This window comes from Anabrus simplex, chromosome 4, assembly GCF_040414725.1.
Source record: "Anabrus simplex isolate iqAnaSimp1 chromosome 4, ASM4041472v1, whole genome shotgun sequence".
NCBI lineage: Eukaryota > Metazoa > Arthropoda > Insecta > Orthoptera > Tettigoniidae > Anabrus > Anabrus simplex.
Window position 1 is genome coordinate 404549809 of NC_090268.1, and position 13012 is coordinate 404562820.

The window sequence follows — 13012 nt, forward strand, 5'->3', positions numbered from 1 at the left end:
TTAAAGTCTAAACTTCAGTGTCCATAATAAAAAAATCCAACAGTAAGAGATCGTGTGCCAAATGATTAAGAAAATGGACTTCATTACAAGAAGACCGTGTGTGTGTGTGTGTGTGTGCGCACCAAAATTCCTACTTTTCCTGTGTATGTTCTTCAAATATTTTACAAATCCATGCAAGGTAATCATGTATAAATAATTTAAATGAATCATCTTGAGTTACTTTAATTTCAATGTAATTAACGCTCATTATTTTGTTTCAGAAACTGCAGCTAATATGGCCAACATTTCAATTGCTATGGTAGCAGGATACTTGGTCTGCATAACAGAAGAAAGAACAAATTCTGATGGTTGTTTAGAAAAAATACCAAGTCCTGCAATTCAAAAACCCAGCACTATGCTTATTAAAATTTCTAGTCCAGGAAGGATTAACATGTCCAAAGTGACCTTTTATATCACTTTTGATAACTGTCTCTGATTTGTTTATTGCAGCTATGCTTTGCCTTCCTCAGAGAGAATTACTAAAAAAACTTCTCCAATCTCCTGCAAGACAAATTCGAAAGAGAAATAAAATGTGACACTTGTGATGATGGGCTTCCACAGCTTCTTTCAGAAAAAAATTCTAAAGCCTCTTTTAAGTGGCATTGCCACAAATCATTTACAGAAGTGCAAGCGACTTATAAAACTCAGTAAGAAACCTCTCAACAGAAAGGTTTTAGAACTTCAGTGAAACCTAAAAGGCAAACGCGAGAAAGTGGCACAATTTCTGTCTATGAAAGATATGCACTATTAATTTGGCATCTGTTAAATTTTTCTTCTTTCAAACACCTTGGCCTATGAAGCTGAATGTTGAATTTGAGAAGATAGTGTAGGAATGAAGATTTGTAAATATCAGTGTGAGGTATGAGGGGATGTAAGATAAAATACTTCATTAGTATGAACTGTGGGCATTTTAAACTTGAGAAAGTAGGGAGCTTAACTACGAACTTGGTGAATGATTGTCGAACTATTAGCTTGCTGCCCACTGTCAGCCGCTTATCTGCCGGCCTTGTAGTATTTCGAATTGTTGAGTTGATATAGATGTTGATTCCCATAGGGAATCTAAAATATGTGTCCTGAATGAGTAAATTTATAACACCAATATAAATGGTCCGTTATTGGACATTATAAATTTTCCAGCTAACTCATTCCTGGTTGCCAGCCTCCACAGTATGCATTAGCCTTGGTAGGTGTGCTAGGTACCAACTGACGAGCCCAACCTAGCACACGGGGGCGAAATGCTGGCAACCAGGAATGAGTTAGCTGGAAAATTTATAATGTCCAATAGTGAACCATTTACATTGGTATTGTTGAGTCAATTCATTGAAACAAATAAATCGTATGGTAGGTGTGTGTGGAAGTATTGCTAACGATTTACTGAAGGTTATATACTATCACTTGTTGTTCAATCACAATCACTGAGCACTTCAAGCAAATCACATGTCCCACTAGCACAGTTACAGAGCTCTACTAACAACCGAGCCTTACAGGGCAGAGGATGGCACAAGGGAACTGTTGTCTCCCTTCATCCCTTGAGTGGAGAAATACAGGCTGTCCTTCTGGTCACCTCACTATGTGCGCCTCGCTCAAGTTTGCAAGTTGCAAGGGATAATTTGCTCGCTCAAGTTTCCCGTAAACTCTTTGTTTTGGTGGTCACTACCATAATGAAGATTATTATCAACACACTGGAAGTTAACATAAAATAATTTATTCTTACTAGTAAATTTACATATACAGTACATAAACTTGTTGTGTGCAAATCATCCATTATACAAACTAAAAAATGAAGTAACATACAATTGCATAACAAAAAGGAATGAAAAGAAATATTCTGCTTTTTTACCCTACCAGAATACTGTAGAAGGGATGAAGTTAATGAAATTCTCTAACACATGTATTAAAAAAAGAAAGAAAATCATTTGAAACAAAACTTAAATATGTGATAATAACATGTGCCCCATCTAAAGCAGTGATGATTGTACAACCATCAAAACCATATGTCCTTGCTTTGTTTGAAAAGTGACGTGCAACTGTATCTGTCTTAACCAGAAAAAGACATTATAAAAAGAGGGTCTTAACTAACACAAAAAAATTTATTGAAGACATGTAAGCAAGATTTCAGGTTAGATCTTATAAACCATCAAGCTATTTAGCACAAGAGTGTGGCTCTCACCCATCTGAGTGCTGATAAGGCTTAAAATTCTGAAAAAAAACGTTCTCTTTAAGGTTTCTGTGGTGCACAAGTTAAATATTGTGGATTCTGTCACTTGTGTTAACTTCTGTCAGTGGGTGCAACAATCTGTGCATGATGGAGATTTTTAGCCTTCAATTTTGATCATGTCTGATGAAGCTTGGTTTCACCCCAGTGGGTAATTCTAAGAACATTCCATACTGGAACATTGAAAATCTCTCAATGATATGAGAGGCACCTTTTCATGACACGAAAGTAGGTGTTTGGTGTGTAGTTAGTGGACAAAGAATAATTAGAACCTTATTTCTTTATGAAACACTGACCTCTGTCTACTTGGACACTATTTTGCATCCCTTTGTTAACATGTTGACTGAGGAAGAGAGGCAAATAGGGAGTGGAAAATCAAATTGCTTCAATGCAAGTGTAGTAGTTCAAAAGGGACTGCTTTAACTCTTTCTAGTTATCATCATAACAGATTAGGTAAAAAAAAATACATAAAATAAATCTAAGGGAAACACCTTGGTATTTGCGGATGATGCTGTGATTTGGAGAGAGACTGAAGCAGAAGTGCAAAATAAGTTAATTTTTTGGAACAGCAAATTTAAAGAAGCTTAAAATAAGCAAAGCTAAAATTATGAAGATGACAGTCAGGAGAGAAGGAACAAGTTCTACCATCTTTCTGGAGGGAACTAAGCTGAAATCTGTTTCTAGGTTCAGGTACCCTGGAAGCATCATCTCAGTAAAAAATACTTCATAGGATACAAAAAGCTTCACACTTCTACAGCCATGTGAAAAATATGCTGTGAAATAACTACAAACACCAGGGAGGCTATTGGTGGGTACTTCACCACTTCACCAGTTATTTTGCCAGAATGATTTTTAAAATTTATTTTCCTAATCACACATGTTGGTTTTAATAGAAACGTATTTCTGTATTTCTGTACAGCACCTAATTCTTCCTGTTCTGGCAGCAAGCGCAGTGTAATTTTGACCATGGTAACCTTTGGAGATGGAACTTAGCTCGATGGTTGCTATTGACAACTGTGACAACATTACCTGCTACATTCTGTGCAGCAGAGAGGCATACGAAAGTAAGTGGGAGAGATGTATGTTTCTTCTTTCAGTGAGGACTGGAACACTCTTCCTTCATTACAGCTGTTACTACTAGTACTAAATGTTTTCATTCCTCCCCTGAAGCAGGAGGCGGACCTCCTAGACGGTGATACCATCTCTCAGGCCAGGAGATTTGTATCAGAGAAGGTGCCGGTATTACTCTGACTCATATATAAGACTAGTTTCCACTCACGATGTGAATTAGTATTTCTGATACCCCTGTGGGTGGGGGCGGTAGAATAACACCCACGGTATCCCCTGCCTGTCGTAAGAGGCGACTAAAAGGGGCCCCAGGGGCTCTGAACTTTGGAGCGTGGGTTGGCGACCACGGGTCCTTAGCTGAGTCCTGGCATTGCTTCCACTTACTTGTGCCAGGCTCCTCACTTTCATCTATCCTGTCCGACCTCCCTTGGTCAACTCTTGTTCTTTTCTGACCCCGACGCTATTAGGTTTGCGAGGGCTAGGGAGTCTTTCACTTTCACGCCCTTCGTGGTCCTTGTCTTCCTTTGGCCGATATCTTCATTTTTCGAAGCGTCGGATCCCTTCCATTTCTTCCCTCTGATTAGTGTTATATAGAGGATGGTTGCCTAGTTGTACTTCCTCTTAAAACAATAACCACCACCACCACCACCACTAGTATTTCTGATGAGTGCAGGATAGGATCATAGATGGAGAATACCATACATAATTTATTATTATTACTACTGTCTCCACAAATTCAAAGTTTTGCTCCCTAAATTTTATCATTCCTTTCCCTTCTTTTTCTCCTCTAGTTAACACCAATGCCTTACTCTTTTCAATGCTGATTTTCATTCCATAATTTTCAATAAACTCACTCTACATGCCGAGTTGCTCTTGTACTTCCTCTCTGTTTGCTCCCCACACCACAAGATCATCTGCAAACATCCCTCAGCTTCCTGTCCCCGTAGTTTTCCTTTGCATCCTTCAAAATTTTGTCCATAATCATTATGAATAACAGTGGTGACAGCACACTACACTGCCAACCACCTAGAAATATGCAGTAGTGAATACACCCCTCCATCAAGAAGGGCATCGGCAGTAAAAACAGGCCAAATATCCATCAAGTGTTGACCCCAATAATTTGGAAAAAGGCCAGGAAGAGGAAGGTGAGAGGGTTGGTGGCCGTGGCCTATACTAGGAACTGTCACAGCATTCGCCTTAGTGCAGGAGAATGGAAATCACTAGCCAGTTCAGTTGCACCTCTTATCTTTAACTGTTAGGTTCTTCAGTCTTTGATTTTTTAAATTAGAAAACATTTAACAAGAGATTAAACCTGAGAGAAAGAACTATCATATTTCTCTGCTGCAGTTTAGTTAACTTAATTTGAATATTATGGTGTCACTTCCTATCACCAAATACAATCAATTTACTTCAAACATGCTGTGTGCTGCTGTAGTCCATTGGCCACGTTTTCAACTACTTAGTTTCTTTATTCATGTATAGGTGGCAGTAAATAAATACGTTTACCTTCTGTTACGTGGATGTAAACACTCTACTCAGCTGTGCATTATGGCTACCCTATGTGACTGTAGTATGTGGCCCGAGCATATTCTCTTGTTTTTGGAAGAAATTAATTCAGATTAGAATTTCAATAGTGATGAAAGTGATGCACAGGATTTTTAGGTAATTTTGGAAAGTGAGAGTGATGAAAACGTGCCATGGAATAGGGAAGGAAGTAGTTGTGAACTCAACTTGCCTTTCATGTGGTTTGATAGTCAACTCCAGAATCATCAGAATTAGAGTATTTTGACCTTTTTGAACTAGAAAATGTTAATGCATGTTTCAAACAAAACTAGCATATATCATAAACAGCCAGTTGAAGGTAACTCAAAATAAAGAAATCCAGCACTGGGATGCATGGCCTTATCTGAGAATCCAGCATTGAAATGATTAAGGATATAAGTAATATCTTTCCAGTCTTAGCCCTCTCTCACCATCACCAACCAGAAATCTAAATGTGTTAGTGCAATGTCAAATATACAGCAGAAACAAAGAAACAAAATTCAGAAAGGGGCATTTTATTAGAAGTGTCCAGTAGTTAGTAGTTTTATATTCCTTGAGTTCATGAGACAGAATGTTATTTATCTCTCCCATCACTGGACCTTTAGAAATTAAAAAATGCCAATAATCCCATCATGATTCTCTCCATTCTGGTGGAGTGGAATGCAGTATGAGTTCACACAAGTGTACAGATGTGAAAATTCAGTAATATATCTTCTAGTCACCCTGCACAGTAGCTGCAGTTTAAATCCCAACATGTGATATATTTGGAATGGAAAGTCATGTTTTGGATCTCATAACTTATATTGACATGGTAAACATTTACCCTAAAGCTCCAAATTCACTTTGTCATTGCTGTGAAGAACCTCCTATGTGCTCTGAGGGCAAAAATGAGATTTTGGTACCAAATAGAAAGTCTACTTTCCATAAATCAGTTTTATCCAAAAAAAGATACCTAATTAATTAATTTCACATCTTTTATTTATTTTATACTGGATTAGTTTGGACAGACTCAAGAACCTCGTAGTTTTTTTTTTTTTTTTTAATCCTGTAAAACTCACTCTTGGTTACACTGGAGAATTTTCACTGGCAATGACAACTTGATTCAGTAAAAAAGGAATTAATTTGTTTTGGAGAAATACAATTCTATTCTGTAACAAAACATTGAGTACAAATGTGCTTTAAGAAATATTGAATTACAAAATACACAACATACCACATAATAATTGGAAAAGTAGGCAAGAAATGGATTATGAGAGTGCATGTTCTCCATTAGTTCTGCAACGAGACTTGTAACAGAACTCAGGCCTTTGGTCTGCTATGTACAGAGTGGCCACAAAGTGGGCCTACCCTACTTTTTGAGACCACAGGGCTTATGGTTGAATGACTGATATGGCCACTCATGGTATAAGTGTCCAAATCATCAGTAGAAAGATTTTCGTAGCACAGTTCAATTCTGGCAGAAATCTGCTCACAATTCTTGCATTGTGTAGTACTGCTGTTTATGACTCTCTCTGTGATAAATCCCTAGAGAGCAATATCAGGTGTTGTGAAGTTAAGACTTTTTGTAGACTAGGTTAAGGGTGCTGGATAATCTTCAGGACTTCTTACAATCCACCGGCTGGGGAAGGTCATGTTGGTGTTCCGTCTTTTTGCCAGATAACAGTGTTTTCGATACCAACTTGTTGCAATTGTGGCACCAACCATTCAATAAGCATGTCCTGCTGGATAGGTCCAATAACAGAGCTTTGTAAAAAGAGAAGGCCAAAAATGTGTGTTCCAGCCCACACTATGGTTACCAAGGTTTGGCAACATGATTACTAAAATGGTTGCTAAAACTTCAAGGCAAATCATCATCATCATCATCATCATCATCATGGAGTTGTCCTGCTGGATCGGGGTCCACTTTTAGGCTCTTCGATTGGCACTTTGCTTGGTCCTGGGCATCAGTTGGACAAATGCTGCAGATTCTCATGTCTTTGTTGATGGTGTCCTGATGTCATTGTTCAGGCCTATTACATGGTCATTGGCCATCAATGTTAAGATAGTGAGATGTATTGGCAACTGTTCCAGGTGCTGCCTGTAAGACGTGGACTGATCATCATAGTCACCCTTCTCGCGTTTTACCTTGAATAGGTGCAATACCAAACTTCTGCCTACAAGTGTAGTCTTGAATGTGATCCTGGAATGAGACACCCATTGTCCATCAAACCATGCACATTACTGTTGCAAGAAGTCAGCTTTTGATAGTTTTGGTTGAGGGCCAGCATTCTGTTCCATATAACATCACTAGATGCATAATAGTTCAGTAGATCTTTGACTTTGGTTGGATTGGATTTCTACAGTCACATAAAGTACTGTAACTTCCCTCTGCTATGACCACATAGCTTTGACTTGTGCTCTAACACCACTGTCAATTCTACCCTTACTCTGCAGGTATGAACCCAAGTATCTGAACATGCAGTGAGAAGCACGCAGCTGTGAGCTTGCATATGGGAGATAGTGGGTTTGAACCCCACTTTCCTATCCCATAACATAAAGCAAACAGCAAAAAAAGAAAGAAGTATCTGAACAAGTTAGCTTTCTGAAGATGAACACCATTAACTTGGATGGAAACATCAGCCAGAATTGTTTCCAAATACTCCACATTTCCTGAGTATTAAGACAAAGCCCTAACTGCAAGGTGAGCAGCCCATGTCTGTACATTTTGCTGGAGCTCTACCCTAGTAGTAGCTGCAAGCATGATGTCATCAGCATATACTGTAGCAGTGTCTATGGGACATCACAATGCAAATCACATATCATATTGCCCAGGATGAGGAAGGAAAGGAGAGGTGACAGCATAGATCCCTGACATATGCCTACTGTCACATGAAAGTCATGAGTTCTGAGCATTTAACATGGTTGACGGTTCTTGAGTAGAGCAGTCAAATACAATAGATGAAGAGCTCTGGAACTCTGTGGTTGCGCAGTGAATACCATTTAAGTTGGTGTGGATCATGATCAAAAACCTTCTCCAATGATATAGATGATATAGATGTTGATTCCCATAGGGAACCTCCAATAACGGACCATTTATATTGGTATTAACCTTCTCCAAATCGAGGAAAGTTAGATGTAATAACTTTCTTTCCTGGTGTCACTCTAGCAGCATCCATGCAGCAAAAATCGCATCTGTAATGATGGAACTTTACACAGTTCAGAACTGGTTGATAGTAAAGAGTAACAATGCTACAAAATCACTGGTCTATAACTTGCTCAAAGATCTTCAGGGTTTGATTCAAGAGGCAAATTAGTCAATAGTCTGGGTCTCCCATGATTTTAAAAATAAGTATTATAACACTTGATGTCTAGTAAGCAGGAATTTCACCCTACTCAATTATGGCATTAACACATTCACTGCTGGTGACGCTTAAAAGCACGAGAGTATGCTGTAAACTCATGCTACTGACACTTATGAACATTCTTGCGACATAGAAATATTTACATAATAATGATTTTAGTACCCTGGTGATGCAAGGGTCTAAAGGACCAGCAGTGAATGTGTTAAAGAAGTCTATGAGCTAGGTAATAGCAAGCTTCCACAAATCAGCTGGCGAATCATCAGGACTAGGTATTTTAAGCAGTGGCAGTAGGTTCTCAAGAGCACATTGGCACATCAACACCCAGTTCTCATGCATATTCACATGTTCATGGATAATTTAAAATAATTTCCTTTGTTTCGACCTGTTTCCATCAATCGATTGAAAGCGTTCAAATTATATCGAAGCTCTGTTACACTGACCGTTGACTGACAATGCAGGGGGCATGCTGGATTTTGTGCTACGATGCTGAAGACTATGCACATCCGCCAGCAGATGATGTCATGGTTTATGCATAGATATCCCCATAAGCGAGGAGCACGGTGAGGTATGTGCCTTTCTGTGTACAATCCTCAAAGCAGAGATAGTATTACAGTTGACCATAAGTGTTCGCCACCTCTCCTATTACTGTTAGCCTCTGCCTTCCTGAAGTTGCTATTGCAATACCATGCCAGAAGATCTTGGGAGTAATTCTAGACAGGTTGGACAGGTGTTTGTAATCACGAGAAGAATTTTGCATTACATTGTGTGTGGAGAATCGTTTGAACTGAAATTAATTTGAGTACCAGTAAATGTGGTTACATAATTTTTATGCTTCTTGTCATACCTAGATGAACTCCATGCTATGTAAAAACCAAGGATAGTGTTCGCATCCATTAATATTCACTACAATACAGCATTGTAGCAAAGTTGCTGCAAATTTTACTATCACCGAGCAGAGTAGCTTTGGCTAACAGTGGCTACGCCTTTACCGTTGCTTTTCAGATCTGTATTTGGGAGGCAGAGGACTGGTCCCACTGTCTGTTGTCCTGAGAATGGTTTTCCATGGTTTCCATTCTCCTCACTAAGACGAATGCCGGAACAGCCCCTTTCATTTGGCACTGCTGCTCCCTTCTCACCTTCACCGCAATACATCTCCTGAGTTGACAAAAGACTCGCCTTACCCCATCAGGGGTACTGAATGAACACATTTTAGCAGTAGTAGCAGTAGTAATGTTAGTTTTGTTGTATGCTCACAGATTATTTTCAGATAAAATAGATCCTTGGTTACAGGGGTTCTACCATATTATGAGAGAAGCAACTGTACAAAGAACATTCAGTGAAATGATTTAACATGTAACTTTTTAACGATTTCCGCTATACTTTGGTACATTTGAGATGTGAACAAAAATGTTGTGAACCTCTTGAAAATTTTGTTACAAGCCGCCACTGATTTTAAAGACTTTAACACGAATTATTGTTAAACAAAAATGGGTACACCCGCTTTGTAACCACCTGTAGTGAAGATTTTGTACATTCAAAAATATATATACACTAATTTAAAGTAGCCTCAATAGTTTTCCAAATACAGTGATCCTAAAGACAGGTTCCATGGTACAAGACAACCTTAAAGAAAGAATAATAAAGTTATGAATCTATCAGCCATTTTTTTTAGTGCTCTGCCTCTTGATGAATACTGTACTTCACTTTACTTCTTTCTTGAGGATCTTAAAGAGGTGAAGGAGAAATAAAAACTTGTCACACATCTCCAGTTCCAAAGATCACTGCCTCTCGTTTCACAGGATGAACTGTTGCTTGAGAAGTCTTCCTGGTTTCAAACAGACCACTGGTGAAGAGTCTCATCTGCAAACAAAATGTTGTACTTTCTTAAACTAAAAGTAGATTAAGATCTTTTGGTCATGTAAAGATGATGGATGAGCAAAGTACTGTATAACCAAGGAGTGCTTGGAGAAGGAACTTAAGGGTGATGTGATGTGAAGTATTAATGGATGGCCACAACATACATATCTATTGCCTGTGCAACTCACAAGATACTCCAAAAATGGTTTTCACGACCGCAGATCTGAAAATCACAGGAACAGAACCAGCTTTTGGGTTGTTATACCATGTGGGCTTGCAGAGTTTCGCCCAGACGTACCATTTGGGTTCATCAGTTGGATTGGTACGCCACTCCAAGTCTCTGCTTAGCACTGGCAGACCAACTGCACGGACTTGCCATATTAACCCAAAAGCTGGTTCTATTCTCAAGGTACTGTTGCTAGGTAACATTGCATCACACATTTTGTTACATGACATTATTTTGTTACAGAAATTTTTGGATGACCACCAGACATATTTATGTAAAAAAAAGGCCAGATAAAGACAGGAATAGAGAAGAGACAAATAGATAAAAATACACCTGGTAAGAAGATGGGGACAAACCCAGAAGGAGAAAAGGATTCTATTGGGTCAATATAAGTACTGGAAAGGAACAAACAAGTGACAAATAAAATCAAAAGTGAAAGGAATATGATAAGAAACATGTAACAGAATAAACACAATGATAGGCTAGTGTGGTTTGAGGGAGCAACAGAAAAGAAAACCAAAATCTTTTCTCCCACATCAATTTCTTACAACTCTTAAAACGCTCGTTTCACTTCCCAGTTTCATCAGGGATATACAGGGTCTGGCAACAATATCTGATTGTTTTTGAAATTAAATAAAAAGTAATGGAAAGAATCATGAATAGAAAGAAATGTCTTGGAAAAACAATTAAGTTTTGAAAGACTCAGAGCTGCAGCGTGACATAGTGATGAAGTTTCAGGGTTGTTCTGAAATATGAGGGAGAATCAAAAAGTAAGTTACAGTTCCAAGTTATGGCCATTTATGAAACCACCATCGCATAGGCAACATGGCTATGACAACATGCAATGTAAGTTCACTTTTCCACATGACTCTAAACATTTCTCGGAACGGTCAGCCAACTTTTCAATTCCGGGTGCGCAGAAATCACTTCCAGTGCTATGTAACCACCTAGAGACAGCTGATTTCATCTCCTCATTGTTTAGGAATCGTCGTCCACCGAGATCCTTCTTCAGCTTACTGAACACATGATAATCACATGGTGCTAAGTTTGGACTGTATGGAGGATGTTGCCATACCTCCAACTTGAATCGCTGCCGCAGTTTGGACATTTGGTTGACTGTATGAGATGTTGCATTAACGTGCAACAAAATCACGCCGGTGCTCAATTTTCCCTACCACTTTTCTTTAATTGCCTTACGCAATCGGTTCAACGTTTGACAATATGAAGCCAAGTTGATTGTCATACCTTTGGCATAAATTCCACGTGCACCACACCCTCCATGTCAAAGAACACTGTCGCCATTACCTTTCCTGCTGAAGGTTGGACCTCGATCTTCCTTTGTGGTGTTGATGTGGTGCGTACCCATTCCATCAATGTTCTCTTTGTTTTGGGGGTGAAGTGCTGGACCGACGTTTAATCCCCTGTGATGATTTGCTGCAGAAACTCATTGCTCTCCACAGAATTCTGTTGCAAAAATGTCAGTGAAGACTGGAAATGCTGTCCCTTGTGAACATCGGTGAGCAGATGTGGAACCCAACTTTGACACAGTTTACAAAATCCAAGGTGCTGGTGAACAATGGAGAACACACTGCTGTACAAAATGTTCAACATGCTGGCAATTTCCTGCAGTATTATGCACTGATTCTCTCTAATGATCCCATCCTCACGGTCAACATTGGCAACGGTACTGGACATTGCGGGTCTGCCTTCACGATATTCGTCCATGAGATTCATGCGTCCGGCGTCAAATTGCTTACACCACTTTACAATACCTGGGTGAGAAATTGCCTACTCACCACATACAGCAGTGATTTAACGATGAATGTCTATGCAATTGAGCCATTTAGTCCATAGAAATCTGATCGTTGCATGCACTTCCAATTTGGAGTGAACATCCAATTGACACGCCATTGAGCTTAGCCCGCTCTGCACTCACAACACGACGGGATACCACACCAACCTTCCTATTGAACATGTCAGTAGTTACTGTAGCTTGCTCCACATTTGCCATGGTCACGACATACAGCGTACTTTCACGGCGAGCTAGTGTAACTTACATTTGATTCATCCTCGCACTAGATTCGCTGCCAGCATGCTTCCAGGCATACGCGCAGTTCTTGGCCTTCCTGTTGATTTCTGTTTAGATTCCAATGCAGTTGTTCTGAAATTGTTAACCCACAGCAATATCGTGTTGTGGCTGGGAACTCGGCCATATTGACTAACATGGAAATGTTGCCCGAATCTTCGCTGCATAACAGTACCACCTGTCTTAAAATATGTCTCCACAGCAAATGCCCAATGTGTAGTGTTCCACAGCTCCATCACAAATAATATGGCATGGAGATTAAGTTCATCCCCTCCTCTCTAATCTCCAGGTGCCTTTCCTAGCCGAAGCTGTTTTTGTTGTAGTTAAAAATAAATAGAAAGGAAGGTCTGAAAAGTAGGACTATTAGGCAGTACCATATGGCTGATAAAGGAGGCATGAGGGAGTTTTTAAAAAGAAACCTTGATCGGTGGAAAACAGTAAATAAAAATGTAAACAGACTGTGGGATGGGTTTAAAGCAATTGTTGAGGAATATGAAAAGAAGTTTGTACCCTTAAAGACCCACTTTATTATAACAGAGAAATAAGGAGACTAAGAACAAGGTGCGGACTGGAATGCAGAATTCTGTAGCAAAGCACAGGTTTATCAGCTAGTTCTCTATAAATTCCATAATGTAGTA

General features: G+C 39.2%; 1 protein-coding gene across 1 annotated transcript in view; it reads right to left on the reverse strand.

Moving 5' to 3' along the window:
• Positions 1 to 1716: 1716 nt before the first annotated feature.
• LOC136872299 (phospholipid phosphatase 1) overlaps positions 1717 to 13012 on the reverse strand; it is a 94712-nt gene continuing 83416 nt past the window's right edge. Inside the window, exon 7 of the mRNA XM_068227317.1 lies at positions 1717 to 10065. Within this exon, the coding sequence (XP_068083418.1) occupies positions 9961 to 10065 (105 nt within the window). The 3' untranslated portion in view covers positions 1717 to 9960. The remainder of the gene's footprint in view (positions 10066 to 13012) is intronic.